The sequence below is a fragment of the Podarcis muralis genome, chromosome 16 (assembly GCF_964188315.1).
Source record: "Podarcis muralis chromosome 16, rPodMur119.hap1.1, whole genome shotgun sequence".
Taxonomy (NCBI): domain Eukaryota; kingdom Metazoa; phylum Chordata; class Lepidosauria; order Squamata; family Lacertidae; genus Podarcis; species Podarcis muralis.
The window spans coordinates 22685403-22706426 of NC_135670.1; the positions used below are offsets into that span (position 1 = coordinate 22685403).

At 47.2% G+C, this 21024-nt stretch overlaps 2 protein-coding genes across 12 annotated transcripts in view; one reads left to right on the forward strand and one right to left on the reverse strand.

Moving 5' to 3' along the window:
* Positions 1-6786, forward strand: part of CIT (citron rho-interacting serine/threonine kinase) — a 107006-nt gene extending 100220 nt beyond the window's left edge. For 7 of the 10 annotated variants that reach the window (XM_028710768.2, XM_028710770.2, XM_028710777.2 and 4 more), the window contains 2 exons: positions 1175-1508; positions 3233-6786. In XM_028710768.2, the coding sequence (XP_028566601.2) occupies positions 1175-1508; positions 3233-3256 (358 nt within the window). In that variant the 3' untranslated portion in view covers positions 3257-6786. The remainder of the gene's footprint in view (positions 1-1174; positions 1509-3232) is intronic. The other 3 variants (XM_028710772.2, XM_028710773.2, XM_028710776.2) reach the window with 1 other exon arrangement.
* A 3261-nt stretch (positions 6787-10047) lies between these two features.
* PRKAB1 (protein kinase AMP-activated non-catalytic subunit beta 1) lies at positions 10048-19709 on the reverse strand. 2 transcript variants are annotated; one of them, XM_028709902.2, is made up of 8 exons: positions 19577-19709; positions 16637-16831; positions 15918-16084; positions 15264-15357; positions 14511-14625; positions 13418-13551; positions 11714-11782; positions 10048-11626 (listed from the first exon to the last, which is right to left on the reverse strand). In XM_028709902.2, the coding sequence occupies exons 2-8, from the start codon at positions 16790-16792 to the stop codon at positions 11549-11551; spliced, it is 813 nt and encodes a 270-aa protein (XP_028565735.1). In that variant the 5' UTR covers positions 16793-16831; positions 19577-19709; the 3' UTR covers positions 10048-11548. The 2 variants fall into 2 exon arrangements, with proteins under 2 accessions (XP_028565735.1, XP_077776516.1); XM_077920390.1 differs by having other exon boundaries at positions 16637-16848; positions 19577-19659.
* Positions 19710-21024: the final 1315 nt, after the last annotated feature.

A 21024-nucleotide genomic window follows, 5' to 3' on the forward strand; every position in this document is an offset into this window, starting at 1 on the left:
CCGCTGAAGGACTAGCAGAAGGCAAGAGGTTGGTGGTAGGGAAGAGAGATCTGGATATCTTCAGCATAGAGACCTGATGAAGATCACCCTGTGTTTAGATAGCTGTGGGATCATGGCAGAGTCCTCTGGAACAGAGGAAGACCTCCAGGGAAAACACTGAAGCAGGCTGCATTCAACTGGGCTCAAATAAAACCATCAGGGTTACAGAGATCCAAAGATGGGGAAGGTGTTGACCTGAAGAGCATGTTCACAAGCATCTGCGTCAAAGGTGGCCGAGAGGTTAAGGATGGTGATGGAAGAGCGAAGATTTTTTTAGATCTGAGAACAAGGCTATTTATTTATTTAAGTGAGGTCTGTTTCAGTGGAATGCAGTGGATGGAAGCCAGACTGCGTTTTCTCAAGAGAGAGGTGTAGGAAAAAGAGAAAGCTGAGTCAATGGGAGCACGGTACAAATCCAGATATTGAAAGGTGAAAAGGAGATCAGGCTATGTAAAGGAGATGGTTTTTGCTGGCTTTTAAGGGGGCAGGGAGCAGTAGTGTGTGTGGCCATCACTGCTCCCACAGAAGGCATTGGTCACCACCAACTTAGATGACCTTAAAAGCAGTTTAGTTAAATTCTTGGAGGAGCCGGCTATCAATGCCTAGTAGCCGTGCTGGCTATGTTCTGCCTCCACAGTTGAGGCAGGAATGCTTTTGAATACCAGCTGCTGGAAACCACCGGAGGGGAGAGTGCTGTTGTGCTCAGGTCCTGCTTGCATGTTTCCCACAGGCATCTGCTTGGCCACTGTGCAAACAAGATGCTGGACTAGATGGGCCATTTTCCCTTATCCATCAGGTTCCTCTTATGTTCTTATGTGCACATTCCATGTGAAAAGAGCTGGAAGATTGGTGACTGATGGAGGGATAGTAACCCAGAGGCAGAACTAGATTGGATCCAAAGGTTACATGTTAGGGGCTGGTTACGCAGCAGTGCAGGGTTTCTGCCGCATGTTAAAGAGTCCACAACAGAGAAATCTTTTCCCCTTTCCGTCTGCCAGCCCTGCTTTGTTACAGACGCAGCGGCACGCTTGTGTCCGTCCCCAAAAACGGCATCGCAGAGCAAGGGGAAAGGCACAGTGGGGGGTTTTGCTGTTGCAAATAAAAATGTAACGTTAAGGTTTTTATTGTCACTCAGCTGTCCACGTCCATTGTTTTTGAATGACAGCAGTCCGAACAAGAGAGGCCCCCCGACATATAACGAGCACATAACCAAGCGGGTAGCGTCAAGCCCTGGGCCTCCGGAAGGTCCAAGCCACCCTCGGGAGCCAAGCACACCCCATCGCTATCGAGAGGGAAGGACGGAGATGCGCAGGGACAAGTCTCCTGGGCGTCCTCTAGAGAGGGAGAAATCTCCTGGCAGGGTCCTGAGCACCCGCAGGGAAAGGTCTCCTGGGAGGCTGTTTGAGGAGAGCAGCAGGGGACGGATGCAGGTGGGGGGAGCAAGGACTCCCCTCTCCCAAGTCAACAAGGTAAGCTGGACTGTCCTGCACCATTTATCGTACTTTACAGTTTATTTTTATGCTGCCTTTTAGCCAAAAGCCAAAAATGCAATAAACATGCAAATGCAAACAATACAAATGATAGAAATCCAAAACAAAACCTTAAATGTATTTTTTTAAAAAACACACAAATACATTCCTGTTCCTGAAAACAGGGCAATGAACATTCCCCACAAAAATGTTAAGAGAGAGCCAGAGTAAATACTCAAGCAGCGGCTCCTCCCTAAAAGGATCCCAGGCAGAGGGAAAAGCTGGTGCCCCTTGATGATTCCAGCAGATTCTCTCCTCTGTAGCAATTTCTCTATTACAGCAGTTGTTACACGTTTCTTTTCTCATAGACCACTTGAAAATTGCTGGGCGGGCTGCAGCGGGGCTTGAAAGATCACTTAAAATTGATTATCTTGTTATTCTGGCAAAGGGAAGTGCATTACTCACATAAAACCCTCACGACCACGCCGCTGTAGAATGTAATCAGTCCAAACAGTCTGCGTGGGTTAGCTGAACCGCAGCCAGTGAAACCCGCCCTTGTAGGCTATCTGACAAAATGTATTCAGTGTAAACCAGGAATTCGCAGCTGACAAAATTGGACTGTTCTGATACTGATTTGGGTTGATAACAATTTGGAGGGACACACCAAGTTTTGCTTCTGGATTTTAAATGTGAAGTAAACTGAACTTTTCCTTCAGCACAGGCGTCATTGTTGAAATCAGTCCAGGCATTAGGCCAGATCACCGTTTTAATTTCTCAGGGGAAATTAAGTAGACCTCCCCAGAACCATATTATGAAAATCATGGGCTCTATGGCAGGGCCTTATTTCCTTGTTGGAGAATCTACCCCTGGTCAAAACTGCCTTGATATTGTCATGGGGGGGGGGAGCTAAAGTAGAGGACTTATTATTGATTTGTTCTGCAAACTTTCTATGAACCACTTGAATGGAGCTTCTATGGACTTCAATTTGAAAACCCCAACTCTGTTGTCTATCTAATTAACTTGTGTGCCGCTTCATATTTCAGCAGAAATCTCTTAATTGGCTGTGCTATTGTGTGGAATAGCTTCAAATCGTGGCAATTCCAAGAGAGCAATTCTGCCCTTCATACTAGAAAAATCCCTTATATATAGGAATGATCCCAGAGGAGTTGGCTTTGTGGTCTAGGTGGCTGGGGCAAACCTTGCAATCAAGCAATACATCCCTGTGTGTTCAGATTCAACGCTTATTAAATTTATATGCCACCCTCCTTCCAAAGGAACCCAGGGCAGCTAACCTAGCAATACTAAAACAATACAATTAAAACTTCTAAAAGTAAGTCACCTACTCTCAAATCTAATAATTTCAAGGCTGCCAGAGACAGGTATTTCAGCTATCAAATACCTGTCTAAACAGGAATGTTTTAAAGCTCCCTCCAAAAGTTAGTAATGAAGGAGGCCAATGCACCTCACTAGAGAGGGCATTCCACAAATTGGGAGCCACCACCAAGAAGGCCTCACTGAATTGTAGGGCCCAAAATGGTGGATTTTGGGGAAAGGTACTATTGGAAAATGTTGTTGATTAAATTTCTATACCGCCCTTCATCTGAAGATCACAAGACAGTAGCCTCTGTTTACTACTAAGCAGTATGTGCTGTAAACAATTCTAGGAACTCTGACGCCAAGTGCATCTGCTGAACTTCATATCATTTTCTTCCTTTCTGTAACAGGTCTGGGACCAATCGTCAGTATAAGCTACACAAGCCTCCCCTTGACCTTGAACTGCAGGAAGAGCCGAGGAAATGTACTGAGTAGATGCACTTCTTAACTTAGCTGCCCAGGTACCCACCCAGCCAACAGCACTGGGCCCCAAATAATTGCTCTGGCAACAGGATCCGATCCACCAGGACTCAAGTTGCTCGCAAGGATCGTTTGCATCTCAGTTTCTTTTCCTGCAGCTTCCTGCAGTTCGGTTTTTCTCTTCCCTTCTCTCTCTTCTTGCCCCTTCCCTCTTTTTGAGCACTTTGTTACTACCGTTGCTCTTTCAAGCAGTTCATGGACTTTTTATACTTCGCTTTTAGCCTTTTACCAGCCCCCCCTCGCCCCACCCCCCATCAACAGAAGTCAGATGGGATGGGGATCTCACCTACGTCTTGAAAGGTGGGCTATATCAGCATTTGGGAAAGATGCTGGAATTCTGGGAAGGCCCTTTAACCGGCAAAAGGCCACAGCGATTCGTGTCTCCACACCCAACATCATTAGCTTCTGCTGTAGAGCTTTTAGAGAAAGCCTGATCAATTTAGTCCATCCGCTCCTTCCAAAACCTTTTGGAATTTAGGATTCCCAAAGAAAAAGATACCCGTTAAGTGCAGTTCTGCCGTCAGCCGGGTTACAGGGAAGGGAACGTCCTGTTTTAGCTCTCCCCAAATATCCCGCGATAACACAGAATAAGTGGTCGCGATCCACTTCTCTCACTCTCTCCTTCTGCACTAAAGCAGTATGGAGGTGTAAAACCTCCCTCTCTTACCCAGGTTTTCTGCATGGCAGCTCCCTGCATGCTTCTATACACCACCATCCTCCTGGCTGCAGTCTCCTTTTCAGTTGCTTTTGCTAGATATTGTATCTTGTACCTCCCGTGTTAACTAAACTGAAGCCTTTATAGATTATGCTGCAACAATTAACCATCATTGTTTACTGGGGAAACTGGCACTGAAGGAGAATGAGCTTTAACAGTTCTCGATTCCACGACAACAGAACTTAGCGAGGCATGATGACATTCCCATCCCCAGCCAGCACTAGGCAGGATCCTGTTCACAAACGTATCACTATATACTGGATAAAGGCTAAGCTAAAGGAAAGGCCCTCCTTGCCGCAGCAGTGCAACCAGCGCTCAGACGCTACCAAAGAGGGGAGTGGGGGACCGAAACAAAACAAGCCATAGTGTGGTTTGTACTTTTTTGGGGTAGGTCAGGGACAGGGAACCTTTGATTCTCCTGTTGGCGTTGGGCCCATAATGATCGCTGGCCAGGACTGATGGGAGACAGAGCCCAACATCTGGAGGCCCACAGTCAGTGGGAATGGGTTGATGGCTTCACCTGGTGGTCAAAGGCAGGCAGCAGCTTTTGGGGAGTAGGTGCTCTCACCGTGCCATTTGCTCCTGCCTTCGTCAGGTCCCCATTTGGCTCCCGTTCTGGAGGTCGGCAGGCTCCCCATCCCTAGTACAGCAACGGACCACCCCTTCCCGGCAGTGAGGATAAAGGCAAATTTTAACAGCTTTGGCGAACTCTTCCAAACATTTCTCCATCACTTTTTGCCTCCCCGCTGCAATCCCCTCTATAGCTTCTCACGTCCGGGTGTTGCTGAGCCACTGAGGCAAACAAGTTTCCAAGTTTAGGCTTTCGGCCATTTGGTTTGCTTTAGCTGCTGCGTTTCACTCCAAGCTGGCAAGAGCAAAAATCCCACTCTGCCTCTCCTGCTTACTCCTTTTGCCAGCTGGTGCTGCCCTACTGGAGAGGCACCTAAAATCTCTTCTGCTTCAATCAGTGCCCTTCTGGAGGGTCTTGTGGATTACAGGGTCTGGTCTGTTGTATATCCGGGCTATTTTATATCAGATGGTTTGTCAGGAAACATGCTGAGACTTCTGCCTCTGGGTCTGGGTGTTCTGAAAGGTTTTTAAGGTCTTTGCATCTCATGGGAAAAAAAGTCCCTCGTGACCTGAAAGCTCGGCTTGTCGAGTCCTGAGAGTGTATATCTTGTGTCTTGTTTGTGAAATGCTTCCTGCTATAGAATAGCTCAAAGGACTGTACATATTTACAAGAAACTTTATATTCGTAAAAAACAAAAAAAAAAGGAAATCAAATCAGTTTCTACTTTTTTATTGTAAAGTGTGCATCTTTATTTTCAACCACCAGCCCTTTGTTTTAACGGTGGCTGGGGAAAGGCGTCTTCAGCTACTTGAAGGGGCCTCGCCCTCACCCTCCAGGAATCCCACGAAGAAATAACGTTAAATTTGCAAGCGGAAGCTTGCTAGCATCAGTGAGGTTCTCGAGCATAACTACAATATAGAATTTGTCGCCACTACCTTTTAACGGTTGCAGAAAAGGTAAAGAAACAACAGGAGCAACTCACACTCCACCTGGAAAAGTATTGAACTTGTTGTTAACAATAATCAAATAAAAACAAAATTCACTCTGACTGGCATGGTGCAGTGACCTTTTCCTTCCTACAGGAGCAGCAGCAGCAGCTTAAGGCGGGTGGGAGAGCATATCTTCCACCGTTGTCTCCCAGAGCCTTTATAACTCACCACTGCCTTTTAAAAGGGGGGGATTTTTAAAAAAATTATATACTAACTTTCACTTGTCGTCTGCCATCCTGGAGGCCTGTCGTCAGGCAGAAAGGTGGCGTTATAAATATTTCAAGTAGCAAGACTATAAATAAATTGTCAGAAGTTACTCTGTGAGTGCTTGGCTTCCATGGTTGTTACCTGAAGTCACAGGGATGAGCTGAGCGTCCCAACCCTCTCCATTGCTGCAGGATAAAAGCTGCCAGGCCTTCTAGAACGCAGCAGCAGCAGTAATTGCTAAACTTCCAGCTCTCCATCTTCAGCCCTGGAGTAAGCTATCCCGTCCCCATAAGGAAGCCAATCTGTCCATTTTTAAACATTGAGCAGGTCAGCGGTCCCGGCAGAGACACACGAGCCAATGGCTTCCCATAAGCACCGTCCTAAAACAACAAAGGGGGAATAGTTCCTTGCCCTCTTCCTAGCAACAACACCCCTAAAGCTTCAAGTTTGTTTGTTTTGTAAAAAAAACAACTTATTGCCCATGTTAATTCAGACTGTACATCTCAAAACAAGTAACGCTTGGCAAGAGAATGCAAGTTCAGACTATAATGTAAATACTTCTATTTTTAAACGAAGCCAGTTTATACAGGGTCTGATGTATTCTTCTACAGGGATCGTGTGTGTCTATTACTAACTTATCGGCTTTACAGGAACTGAAGTGTGTTTCCTGATGAGTTGTACACCTAACCTTTTCCCAGCCTGCTGTGGGTAGGTTACCAGTAAGCGATGCCCCCCCAGCCCCGCCCCAACCACCACCTTAACCACCACCTTTTGGTCTCCATATAGCTCATAGTGATGCTCTGCATAAACAAACAAAAAAACCAAACTGCTTTGACTTCTGTTGTGCCTAATCTTGAATGTATAAATGAACTGCAAGCTTGTTTACAAATGTTCCTTTATTTTTCTTTCAATGTGCACATAAATATACTTATTTAAGACTCACTGTTTCAGTCCTGTCGATAAGATTCATAATCAAACTGTGGTTTTTTGGGGGGGTGCGGGGAGGACTGCTGGTGAACTAAACAAAGCAAGCATTCTCTTTCCTCTGCTCTCCCGCACTTAAAGCAATTGGGCTGCCCACCCTTTGTCCATCATCTCTAAAGTAAAGGTAAAGGTACCCCTGCCCGTACGGGCCAGTCGTGACCGACTCTGGGGTTGCGTACTCATCTCGCTTAAGAGGCCGGGAGCCAGCACTGTCCGAGGACACTTCCGGGTCACATGGCCAGCGTGACGAAGCTGCTCTGGCGAGCCAGCACCAGCGCAGCGCACGGAAATGCCGTTTACCTTCCCGCTATAAAGCGGTACCTATTTATCTACTTGTACTTAAGGGTGCTTTTGAACTGCTAGGTGGGCAGGAGCTGGGACCGAACGGCGGGAGCTCACCCCGCTGCAGGGATTCGAACTGCCGACCATACAATCAGCAAGTCCTAGGCACTGAGGTTTTACCCACAGCGCCACCCGCGTCCCTCATCCATCATCTCTAGCTGCGCATAATTCTGCATTTTGCTCACGGTGGGGAGGGGTACGCAGGGTTTGAAGGCCTGCCCCCAAGCATTGCACATCTTCAGTTACTCACCTGACTTCTGGGATCTCATCTGCAAAGCCCCCGCCCCACACACTTCCATATTCGAAGCTGTCAGGGCCAGAACTGGGAAGCTGAGTTTCTGGGGCAACTGAATTTTACATGACCGTACTGCATCATAGCAGTCATTCTCCCATTCCAACAGCCTTCCCCAAATGGTTAGATTAAATCTCCCACCGCTGCTGACCACCAGCTAAACTGACTAGGGCACAGATGAGAGGGGAAGGCTGTTCTAACAGGAGGGGGACTCTTATCTACCTCCCCAGGCCCCTGAAGCTAACAGGGAACTTTCTGAGAATACACTTGGTGCTGTTGCTCAACTCCTGGTGAACACAGCTGTACTTCCTGCTAGTGGATGTGGTCTGCAACAATGAAACATCAAGGGCAGCGAGTTGTGCTAGCTGTGCGTAGAGCTGGCTGGGGTTGGGAGTGCCGTCCAGCAGACTTCTCCCCTTAACCTAAAACTGGCCACTCACTCCCCTTATCTCTCCAGTTTTATATTTATAGTCACCAAAAATTGCAGGTGGGGAAGATTTCAGTCGTAGTCTTGAGGATTTCAAATTGAATCTAATGCCATCTATTGGGGCGAAAATATCACACAGATGTGCAAAATTTGGTTTGTTTATTAATTTTAAAAATGTTTAAAAAAATGGGGGCAAAAAAGCAGTAGATCTATTGAGTTCAGAAGAGCTTGGGATTATGTAAGAAAAAGGGTGTGTCTATATGAGAGATAAATGTTATTAGGTATGGTGATTCAGCCTCTGCAAGAGCTGTTTATGCATGGTTGCTTAAAACGGAGCCAGCAGAGAAGTTTAAATATGAAAATCTTGTTCATTATGACTTCTTAATTTGTCCTTTATATATTAAATGTCGCTTTATACCTTTGACGCAGGGGTGGGGAACATGCGGCCCTGCAGATATTGGACTTCAACTCTCATCTGCCCTTAATGGTTAACCTGATCCAGCATGGTTGAATTTACGGGCTTAATTGACTTCAAAAGAGGATTAGACAAATTCGAGGAGGATTTGCCATAGTTACATGAGCTGTAACAGATATGTCTAGAGTTAGCATGCTTCTGAATGTTAGTTACAGGAAATCACAAGTGGGGAGAGGTTGCTGTGTTGTCTTCAGGTCTCGCTTGTGGACTTCGCAGCCAGAGAACTGGATGTTGGACTTGACAGACCGCTGGCCTCATCCAGCAAGGCTTTTTTGATGTTCTAAATGTCCCAGTAACTGCTAGGCTCATAAGCCTAGCAGTTTTAGAGATGTCAGAGCCTAAGAGCTGCTTGGCTTGGACGGCATCTAGTCTCAGATCCAGTTTCCCACTGTGACCAACTGAATGTCCTGTGAGAAACATAAAAGCCAGGGCATAAAGGCAAAAGCATCCTGCCTCATCCTGGAGGCAGCTCTTGTGGCTAGTCGCTATCTATACCCTTCTCCATGAATAATTCTAAACTTCTTTTAAAGTTTCTGCGGGGAGAAATAGTTAAATGTGCTGTGGGAAGAAGTTGTTTTGTGTCCTGAATCCCCCCACCCTCTTTTAGCTTCCTTGAATGACCCTTCAGCTTCTAGAGTTACGAATACAGGAAAAAAGCTCTCCATTTTCGATGTACCATACATAGTTTTAAACATCTATAATATCAACCTGCCTTCCTTTTTTTCTTTTTGTTAAACTGAAACTCTTCAAATGCAATAACCTTTCCCGCCACTGTGTGTCTTTCTGCTATGGTATCCCAACTGCTCACACCATTGTTTTTGTACAACAGCATAATGATAGTGGCGGTCTTATTTTTTCCACCCTTTCTCTAGCAATACCTAGATGGAGTTTACACTCCCCCCCCAAAAAAAAAAAAAACCTGCCCCACGCAGAGTTGACATTTCCACCAAGCTATCTGTTATAGCCTCCAGAACTCTCTTCTTGGTTAGTCACTACAAGCACATATGTGTAGTTAGGAATTTGTTTTGCCCTAATCTGCATGACTCTGGACATTTGCTTCTTTGCCTGCCTGCTCCCAGAGTCTGATCTTTTTGATTAGCTCATCTTCCTCATCATAGTGAAAATAACTAGAGCAGAGGGTGGGGAACCTCAGACGGGAGCCAAATACAGCCCTCCAGACCTATCCAGTTTGCCCTCCAGTTTGTCCTTGAACGCTGATAATGTCTCTCCCTTGGTTGATGGAGATTAGAGAGGGCTGTTTGAGTAGAGACTAGCCTACTGTACAAAGGTAGCATTTACATTTGTTGCATTTACATTTGTCCACCCAATTTTTGCCTCTGGCCCCACCTACCACTGGCGTGTGGCCCTCAGGCTGAAATAACTTAACCATCCTGGAACATGAGGGATCACAGGTTGAGAGGCTACTATATAGTGACCATTACATTTTCCTGTAATGTAGCTAACTTAGCTCCACTGCGAGACAATCATTTTGTTGACCTCCAGCACTCTGTAAACCCGACCATATAACCCCCCCCCCCCGACCTTTGTCTTGCCCTACCCAAAGGGCATGTTCCTCTCACATATTGCAACAGGTGACAGTATGGGTTGCAACCTTTGCCGTAATGTCGGGAAATTAACCTGTGTTCCTTTCGAGAAAGGTGCAGAGGAAATGCTCACTCTTCATTATGTAAACTGATTTTATTTTCTTTTTAAAAAACTGATTTCTGAAGAGAACCAATAAAACAGCAAACAGAAGATATTTTTTTTTAAAAAAAGCAGACGTGAAATACTGTTCTCAGCGGCGGTCTAGAGCAGGGATGGGAGCTTGGAGCCGCCCAGCTCCCATCTGTCCCAAACAGCTGGTCAGACAAGGTTAGGGAGGAAGGCGGTTGAAGCCCAATGACACCTGGAGGAGCCACAGGTTAGCCAGCCCCTGTTCTAGAGCACCTGTTCTACCTATACATCAGTTTCAGCTACTCAAAGCAATAAAACTGCCTGGTGGCCTCAAAAGATTGGTATGGAATCAGAAGGGGAAAAACCACACAGGGCTCGCTTGGCTAAGAAGGCACAAGCTGGTGCCACAGCAGGCTAGGGAGTGTGTGCACCTCGGTGTGACAGACAACACATTAATTGGCCTTTTTTGTGGGGGGGAGGGACAAGCAGGCAGCTTATCTTTTATGGGAGGCATAGCCCCTTGACGAGCCTCCTTCCACAAACAAGGGGAGGCTACAGCTGTTTGAGAGGAGAAGCATCCTGATTCCTTAGTGTAGAGACATGTGAAGGCCTGGGGTGCAAAGCCCACCTCCCCTTGCAACCCTGGAGCAGGGCAGCAATATTGCTTGGGAGTTCTAATCTTTGGAAAGGAAGGAGCCACATTTCTGAGCAAGCTACCCAAGAAGTTAGGGGGAGAGAGGAGGCTCATAGGACCCAGAAAGGGTTGGTCTCGAAGCTTCACAGCAGTGTCTGACTCTTCTAGCCTCTTCGTAAGTAACATCCTGCTGCCCACTGGACAGTGAAACCACCAACCTAAAGCCATCAGTCCAGCTGCAGTAAACTGAAAGGTGTGCCAAGCATTTTCTGCTGGAAAGTAACCAAAGCTGGCTGCCTTTGCCAGTCATCTGAAACCTGGCAAGTCGCGCCCAGGTTACAAAAGGTGACCAGCGGGGAGGGCAGGGATGGACGAGAACGAAAAAATATAAAGTTATTTATAAGGGTATGCCCAGATTGCTACAGAAGGAAAACACCTTCTCTTACACATATTGCTGTACGAAAAAAGGAAAGCCACTTTGGGGACTTTGGACGATTGAAGGTGTCCATTCATTCTGAGTGCCCAGTTCAAAAATTCGTTTGTCTTAACTCTGCAAACTAAATGCCCTTGGCAGCTTGTGCGTCTTCATAGATCCCCCCCCCCCCCGCAATATTACAGGGCAATGAACCCCCTCAAAAACCCACGGCCTTGATTGGCAGCACAAGTGGGTACCTGCTTGTGTGGGCCTAAAGAACATTCAGAGCAGGAGGGAGAGAAAGAGAGCAAGGCAAATTTGGGCTCTTTTAAAAAATATAAAGATATATATATATAAATATCCGTTATGATTCGACAGCAAGTCCGCTACTGTTTCAAAGAGCATACGCTTCTCGTTTGTTCCCTCCGCTTCTCCATCGGCCCGGGCACCCAGCTCTGCTTTCATATGGGCTTATACAGCAGCGTAGTGACATATTTCTTCTTGTAACGGTGGGTAGCGCTGAGCACCATGACCCCGTCCTAGGAGAGATTTGCGAAGAGAGGGAGATCAGAAGACGGAGCCGTCTGAACACAGGCAGACAGCAATGACTTAAGCCGCCGCCTTACCTTGATGGAAAGGGCATAGAGGTGATTCAGCATGACGTGATTCGGCTCGGGAAGCAGGGCAGGATCGCACTAAAAGAGAGCGACAAAGGAGAATAGTTCAGGACAGGGATGGGGAACCCTTTTTCAGCTCAAGGGCCACGTTCCCTCTCAAGGAGCCTGCCAGGGGCCACATCGCTGTTGCAGGTGGCGCCAAAGTCAAGTGAGTGGAGCATGGCTACATTCCAACAATATGCAAGGGACAGGTTTCTGCACCACTGTTGTCTCCACCCAACCAAGTAAGAGGCACTGATGCAGTTCACAGACACATTCCAGCCAGGCATAGGCTTCTGAGGAAAGGGCAGAGAGGGTTCAGTGAACGTGTGGTTTGGGGGGAGAGGTGCAGCTTAAGGAGAGGGTGTGGCTAAGGGTCGGGTACGCAGCCCCAGAGGGTTGCATTTGGCCCCCAAGCACTCTACCCGATTTAGGACTGAAAGGTAAAGGTACCCTGACCATTAGGTCCACTCGCGGATGACTCAGGTTGCGGCGCTCATCTCGCTCTATAGGCCGAGGGAGCCAGCGTCTGCCCACAGACAGCTTCCGGGTCATGTGGCTAGCATGATTAAGCCGCTTCTGGCGAACCAGAGCAGCGCACGGAAATGCCGTTTACCTTCCCGCCGGAGTGGTACCTATTTATCTACTTGCACTTGACATACTTTCGAACTGCTAGGTGGGCAGGAGCTGGGACTGAACAACAGGAGCTCACCCCGTTGTGGGGATTCAAACCGCCAACCTTCTGATCGGCAAGCCCTAGGCTCTGTGGTTTAGACCACAGTGCTGCCCGCATCCCGATTTAGGACTAGGGCTGGGCAATATCTGGTTTTCAGCATCGTGATATATCGCCAGCAAAGCATCGTGATATACCAATATATCACAATATCTGAAATAAGGATGGCGCTATGTAGAGGCAATGGCTGGTTTCACAGTCTTCCCCGCATCGTGATTTTTGCCGACACCTGCTCTTGTGATTCATCTGCCCCCAGCACGAGGCAGTGGAGCAGAGTTAAGAGAAACATTGGCTGGTTCCATGGTTTTCCCCACATTGTGATTTGTGCATAGCGAACACACACACAAACAAACACATCGTGATTTGCAATATATTGCCAGGTCAAAAATTATGAAACCGATATCCCAATATGGACTTCAAACCGCTTTCGGACAATATGTCGCCTAGCCCTATTTAGAACTTTGAATGCAAAATCAGGAAAGCCACTAGGGGCCACCAGAGGACTCTTGTACACCTACCAAATACTTTTTTTTTTTTGTAGCATGAAAGAGAAACTTTCCATTCCTGTGGAAGCTTCTGAAATGCAAACCCAAGCATGACCGGTTTATTAAGAAAACAGGATGCTAGGTGGGGCGGGGCTTATTGTTAATAATAATAATTATATCTCCCTTCATGTGTAAATCTGAGGGCAGTTCACAGCATAAAAATACAAGATAAAAACACATAATAAGAACAAAAGAAACCAATAACCCTCCTCGCCAGGTCAATTCAAACAATTTGGAGTTTCAGTGGTGCAGTCTCACTGCGCCACCTCTGTTTTCAAATGGAGAATCCCCACATAAAAACTGCCCAAAGCTGGTAAGGACACACCAGCTTACACAGTGCATTTGATTTGGGGGGAAAGCGGGGGCTTGCTTCTATCTTCACGTTTCTCTACTCACCGAAATCCCAGTGTCTTTGTTTAGGATAACCTGCAGGAGGTGCGGAGGAAGAATAGGGGGGGACTTGAAGCGCTCTTCAGGCTTACAGATGTAGGGTTCCTGGTGGTAGGGTCCGGGGGGTGAACTCGACAGCTCTGCTCAGGGAGGGTAGGGGGGAGAGAGGGGAGGTTCCTGTGGTTAACCTTGGTCTATTTGGGAGAAAGCACTTCTAAACAATTTCCCATTTCAGCCGTGGTCTTGAATCCCCAAAGGTTTCCTTACTTGATTTCTACACTTTACCACTGAATGCCATTTATTCAGCAAACTTTACTGCCTGTTTAGCCCACTTGAGAGAGATCCTTTTGGCACTCTCAGCAATGCCTTTTTCAACAACAACAAAAATCATTATCATTGTTGAATTTATTGCCCATCCTTCACCACCAGGTCCCAGGGAGGGCTATGTCAATTTAAAACTCAGTATTAAAAACAGTTAAAACGTTCAGAATGTAACTGATCAACATCTGCATAGCTAGATCATTTCTTCTAGCTCATCCACGGGATGTTCCAAGACAGCAGAACAACATTTGGGCGAATAATATATTATGCCTTTAATTCTGGATGCTGCTGCTGTTCTTACCACCCTGGGCAATTTGGTACCATCGGGAAACTTCGCTACCTCACTGCTCACACCTAACGCCAGGCCAAGTTTAAAAAGCACAGGCCCCAATACCAATTCCATTAAGGAGGACACTTTTTACATCTCTCCACTGTGAGAAATGTCCATTTATTCCTACCTGGTGCTTTCCAGTCTTTGATCCATAAGGGATCTTATCTCACGACTGCTAAGCTTACTTGGGAGTCCTTGCTGAAGAACTGTTTGACACTCTTAAGTGCACAATGTCTGCTCGATCACCACCTTCCGTGTGGTTACTGACACTCTCAATAATGTGCCGGGAAGAACAAAGTCCTCCAGAGTTAACAGCATTCAGACCGTCCCCAGTGCCAGGAAACAAATAGTGTTCAATGATGTCACTAATGCAAAATGCTACTAAACCCTGGAGCAAGGCAACACAGCACCCCCAACTATGGAGAAGCATGACACCAAGATACCTACCAGATACATCTGAGGACTTTTGGGAGTCCACCATTAAAGCATCAAATACTTCAAAGTCTGTTTTCTTCACCTGGATGACGTTGTTGACAGTCCCCAGCTGGCTGGTTACTACAGGCTAGGAAGAAAACCAAGGGGCAGCTTGTAAATCGCTTTGGAGTGCCTCATGGGAAGAGATTGGAGGAGGAGGAGGAACAGAATGTAGACCAGCAAAGCTCTACTTTGCATCTCCAAAATAGGCTCCATCTCATAGCTTTTGGGAACCTCCAGACTGTTAGACCCATCAGCCCCAGTCAAGAGTGGCCAATGGTCATGGATGATGTCAGCAACACCTGGAGGGGCACAGGCTCCCCACCCATGACCTAGGCCCTGAAGAATGAATCTCAGGCCTTCCCATGGGAAGGATGTAGGAAGATTTTTTTTTAAAAAAAGGAGATGTCTTTGGCTGAGTGTCTGACCAACGGCAGGTGCCCCACTGGTTCATTACAGAAAGAAGTCAGTTGTCAAAATTGGTTTGCACAAGGATATACGTGACTTTATGATGCAACGTCAAGTGATGGCCTACATGTGTAAATGGGCCACCACCTTTGATGTGAACTATCATCCCTAAAACAACACGCTTTCTAACGCACCCGGCATTTCGCGTGATCATCTGCCGGCCACCAATCACGGAGAAATTAAAGAAGGCGGAGGCATGGATGCATGAACCAGCCCTTCATGATGGCCAAGTAAGGCGACTGAAAAAGGCAGTATTACCTCTGCAGGATCATGTGTCCATTGGCCATCCACATAAAACTTGTATTGGTGTTCGCCTTCTGGGAGATCGAGAATTGCTACAAAGTTATTGTGGCTATGAATGAGAGAGGGAGGGGATTAAAAAGAGAAAGAGGGAGAGAGAGAGAGAGAGAGAGAGAGGGGGGGGGGAGGGAGGGGATACAATTAATCCTTTACTGTAGAAAGTGAGTCAGCTAAATAATAATTAAAAAGTCTGAATTTGAAGAGTGGTCCAATCAGAAGGACAATTTTTGCCTCTTCCCATTCTGCAGACAACCCACCCCAATATACTGGAATGAAACACACAGTACCGTCCTGCCCACCAAAAGCAAAACCCCAACAGCTCTCCATGAGTGTGATTGTAGGCCGCTCTTGCTTAGAGGCTGGGGATTTGCAGCGATGTTTTGTTGCAAGACTGGCTCCCCATGCCCATAAAGGTGAGCCGCTCTTGAAAATGAGCATTGGCTTCACCACCAGTATTTGATAACAGCATGGCGCCAAGTTCAGCCCACTTTTCCTGCTCTTGTGGGAAACTGCGGTAAGGATAGACACTGTAGATACCCTTTAAAACATATTGGGCCTCCTCACCAAGACAGCAAACAAAGGTAGCCCAGACCAAGCCACAAAGATGCTCACCTCCGTGTCAGGGGAAGTTTGCTCCAGTTGTTAAAAGAGCCAGACAGAAAGACCTCTTTGCCTCCTCCGGTCCAGCGAAAAACGGTTGGCCGAGCTTGTGTAGGAGCCTTATCGTTCACCTCGACGTCATGCTGCCAGGCCAGGAATTCTTCTTTTTCCTTGCCAAGCTGCGTGGGACAGGGAGGGAGGAACATGTGGTGTAATGACCAAGTCTTGGCAAAAATTCAGTTCCGCAATCTGTTTTAGGTTAAGTGGCTATGGGGTCGGTCACTTGCATAGCTGGATTTCTCCTTCCTTTCCTTTCTCCAGGCACTCCCAAAATCTTATCCATAGGATCCCACAACCTTCTGAAGCAGACCTTTGCTCCATTGGGCCTACATACCATTATCTGACCACCTCCTAGCAGAGGGTGAAGGAGGTGGAAACAGACATTCAAATGACTCAGCATTTGCCTAGGTCTGACTTGGAGAGGACCCAATGAAATTAACAGATCCAAGTTAGATATGTCTATTGCTTTCAGTGGGTCTGTTCTGAGTGGTACTAAAGCTTGATGTAACCCAATGGCCGATTCCCCCTCTCTAAAAAGAGAAACAACCAACTGGCTGCTGGAGTTTCTGCAAGAGTAAACTGGCGCCTGTCTCACATCCTTCAAAATGGCAGCATGAACCCTTTTGCTCGGCTTTCCCAGCGAATGAGGGCGAACGCCTGAGGTCACATACCTTTATTTCCTCGGCGTGGAACATGTCGGCGTCTTCAGGGCTGTCCATCAAGATCTTCGGCCGGTCTCCATCCTTTGTTCCTCCGCTATCTCTCCGAGGTGTCTTGTGGCTCCCTTGACGCTCCACACCGGCCCGCTCACTGCTCGTGTTCCCCATTGCTCTTCAGATCCCAAAGAGAAAGGCAGCCACAAATCTCTGCAACAAATCAGGTGCCGGAGAAACCAGAGGCTGTTCAGTCGGCATAAACAAACAGCCCAGCTCATAATCTAATAAGCAATGGGCAGGAGAATGACAAGCTGGTGGTGAAAATGAGCCAGTGTGGTTTAATGCTGGCTTTTGACTGCAGAGATCTGGTTTGAAAGCCCTGCTGAGTTACAAAGTCCACTACATGTGCTGTTTGGTTGGTTTACTGTCTTTGGTTTGTTTGTTTGTTTCCTGTCTTGAAGCCAATGATGCCATTTGGGTGGGGATGAACACCAGGACATAAGGCTTGTGTCCTGTAGAGAGAGGAGCTTAGAACCTGTGTGGTGTCACAATTAAAGTGCCTGAGAGACCTGGGTTCAAATCCCCACTCAGCCAGGAAGTTCACTAAGTGACCTTGATTCACTCCCCATCCCTCACAGCCTAAACTACTTCACAGGGCTATTGAGAGGAGAGAATGGAGAGCAAAAAGGGGAGGGGAGCAAAAAGGCCCTTGGCTAATTAGTGGAAGGATGGAATAAAAAATAAAAATGCAATGAGGTGAAAGCATAGAAGGTCTTTGGAAGCATCTCCAGCTGAAAGGAGCAACATCTGCCATGAAGATCATTAGATTACCTTGGGCCACATTCTCAACCTAATCTCCCTCACAGGGTTGTTGTGGAGATAAAATAGAAAGGGGAATCTGCAGCCTGTGCTCCTCACAAGTCCAAGCAAGACAAATATATTCTTTTTAACTGCCATCTGCCCCAGCTGCAACAAAACATGTCTCTCCCTTTTCAATCTCTACTGCCACAACAGGCACTGTAACCTTCCAATAGTTTGACTTCACCCACAAAGGTACACTCCTCCATTGTCTCCCGAGACAGACGGATGCCAGCAAAATATTCAGCCTTTTCTCTAAGAAGCTCAAGATAGCATAATGGTTCTCCCATCTCTTGTGAGATAGGTGAGTCTGAGTGTGTATGACTGGACCAAGATCACACAACAACATTAATGGGGGATATGAACCCAGGTCTCCCTCTTCCTAGCCCAATATCCCTACATGTATCTTCCAAATCAGGAAAACTCTTCACCTGGGTTCCAATGAAGTATGCTCCACTAAATAAAGCTATTAAGCTTTAAACATGCACAAGACTCAAAAAAGACCTGGGAAGCTGAACATTTGGAAGATTCAGGACAGACAAACAGGAAGTCCTTCTTCACACAGCATGTAATTCATCTGCGAAATTAGCTGCCACAGGATGTAGTGACAGTCACAAACTTGGACAGCTTTAAAAGAGGATTCAACTCTTTTGCATGCCAGCTGCTGTGAATCGCAGGTGGGCAGAGTGCTATTGCACTCATGCCCTACTTGCAAGCTTCCCTTTGGGCCAGTGTGAGAACAGGATGCTGGAACCAGATGAGTCCCTTTCACCTGATCCAGCAAGGCTCTCTCACCTGCTGTGAGTTGTGTTCAAGCTGTGACTTGTCCTTCAGGCCCTCCCTCCCCAGTAACATATGCAACCCCTAAGTACCACCAGTCAAGAAGTCATCCAGCAGAAGGTACATAGAATCAGAGAGCCAGAAGGGACCACGAGGGTCATCTAATCCAACCCCCTGCAACGCAGGAATCTTTTGCCCAGCGTGGGGCTCGAACCCATGCCTTAGCATCTGGTTGGCTTCTCTGAGAACAGGATGCTGTCGGCTTGACCCAGTATGGCTCTTACGTTTTTATACCACAAAAGGACTAGCATAGCTACAACTGTTGAAGGTTTTGCTCAAGTTGTGAGTTATTCACCCTTTGACACCCCCACCCACCCACCAACCTCCCGCCCCTAATATTTGCAACTATTCAAATATCCCCACTTATAAAAAGGACATCCAGCAGGAAAGGAAAGACCCCTCTGTGCCAAAGCCTCCAGAGAGCCACTGTTGGTGGAACTATAAAACACTGGGCTAAAGGGACGAATAACCTGATCTGGTTCGAGGCAGTTCCTAATATATAAATTCAAATAGTGATGTATGGAAGTGAGAGCTGGACCATAAAGAAGGCTGATCGCCGAAGAATTGATGCTTTTGAATTATGGTGCTGGAGGAGACTCTTGAGAGTCCCATGGACTGCAAGAAAATCAAACCTATCCATTCTGAAGGAAATCAGCCCTGAGTGCTCACTGGAAGGACAGATCCTGAAGCTGAGGCTCCAATACTTTGGCCCCCTCATGAGAAGAGAAGACTCCCTGGAAAAGACCCTGATGTTGGGAAAGATGGAGGGCACAAGGAGAAGGGGACGACAGAGGATGAGATGGTTGGATAGTGTTCTCAAAGCTACCAGCATGAGTTTGACCAAACTGCGGGAGGCAGTGGAAGACAGGAGTGCCTGGCGTGCTCTGGTCCATGGGGTCACGAAGAGTCGGACACGACTGAACGACTAAACAACAACATAAATTCAAAGTCTGGCAGGCAAGTGGCACCGGATGTCCGCGAAGAACCTTCCTTTCACCTCTAGCGCTGCGCAGGGAAACGGGCTTTTAAAAAGGCTCGCTTGGTGACCTTGGGCCAGTCCCCTCCTCTCAGCCTGGACCTTCCTCGCATTAAACACCAACACTTGAATGCTAAACAGCAGGCAAAGAATTATCCTCTGCACATGCTCAGGAGCCCTGTTCTCCCCTGCCGGAGGGGGGGGAGGTTCCGGGGCTCAACCAGCCTCTTTGTGCCGAGGAGGGAGTCGCCGCAGCGCCCGCCCGCTTCCCTTTCACTCACCTGCAAGCGGCTCCGCGACTCTCTTCTCGGGGTCCCCGGGCAACAGCCGTTCTCGCCACTTCCGGTTTCTCCCCGGCCGCCTGAGGAACAACTTCCGGTCTCGGGGAGATCCTGGCGGCGCAGCTGAACTCTAGTTCTTACTGCGCATGCGGGTGCGCGAAGCAGGCAGGGGGCGGGGCGGGGCGGGAGCTTGCCGGAATTTAAAGGGGCCGCGTCGCCTTTTTGCCTTCTGCTCCGGCGGCGAGAGTTCTAGGAAGCGTCACTCGCCCGCAAGTCTCATCGTCTAGTTTGTTCCTACCCCCGCGCCGCCCAACAGACTCTTGGAAATATATGAGGATTCTAAGTGGTTAGAGGGAAGGAAACTGCACTCCGTACATGCTCAGAGGCTCCCTCTATACGCGCTCAGAGGCTGCCAGCCCATACATGTGCTTATTCAGAAGTAAAATAGCAAAAATAAAAATAAAACCTTGTGTGGCACCCTTAAGTAGAGGTGAGGAACCTGTTGCCCTTTGGGTATACAATAATTAAATTATTTCCACCATCACCACCCACTGCTGATCATTGGTCAGATGTTGATTGGTGAAGACAAGTGCTACAGCCTGACAAAACCTGGAAGCCCAGAGGTACCCAACTCCTGCCTGCTCTGGTAGCAAAATTATTTATTTCACACAAAAATGATTCCATACTACTTGATTGTAACAAACCTCAAAGCAGTTTGCATGAAGAATAGAAAAATAAAATGATCAGTGAAAACAATCAAAACATTCAGAAAAGTATAATCAGCAATAAGCTTAAAAAACCCACACACACACATCAGCATTTTACATATCTGAGTGCAGTGAAGCACCTGCCTGATACCAACAGTGTAGGTGCTGCCACACTGAAAGGTTGATTTCTTACAGATACCGAACCTATATTATGTGGCACCTGAAACAGTGCCAGTTCCGCCCACTGAAGCGGTTGAGAGAGCATATATAGAGTAAGTTACAGGGAACCAGGCAGAGGGCCTTCTCGGTAGTGGCGCCTGCCCTGTGGAACGCCCTCCCACCAGATGTCAAAGAGAAAAACAACTACCAGAATTTTAGAAGACATCTAAAGACAGCCCTGCTTAGAGTGGCTGGGGGGACCCAGCCAGATGGGCGGGGTATAAATAATAAATTATTATTATTATTATTATTATTATTATTATTATTATTATTACTATTATATATTGGGAGTAAACTGGCCCCAAGCTGTGGATTTGGATGCTAATAGTCACACCTTGAACCTTAAATCATGACTTGTCTTAAATAAAATACAGTGGTACCTCTGGTTACAAATGTATTTGGAATGATGCTTCAAGACTCTTGTGGGGATGAGGAACATCTGTGGCCCTCCAGGGGTTGCTGGACTTCATCACCCCTGCCCATTCGCCATGCTTGCCAGGGCTGGTGGGAACTGGGGTCCAA

What these genes read in the sequence shown, in the direction of transcription:
- PRKAB1 (XM_028709902.2), bottom strand. Translation starts at nt 16,792, where the DNA reads ATGGGGAACACGAGCAGTGAGCGGGCCGGTGTGGAGCGTCAAGGGAGC. An exon ending in AAACTTCCCCTGACACGGAG is followed by an intron (nt 15,358 to 15,917) that starts GTGAGCATCTTT and finishes TCTCATTCATAG; the next exon opens with CCACAATAACTTTGTAGCAA. An exon ending in AAAGTCCTCAGATGTATCTG is followed by an intron (nt 13,552 to 14,510) that starts GTAGGTATCTTG and finishes CTCCCTGAGCAG; the next exon opens with AGCTGTCGAGTTCACCCCCC.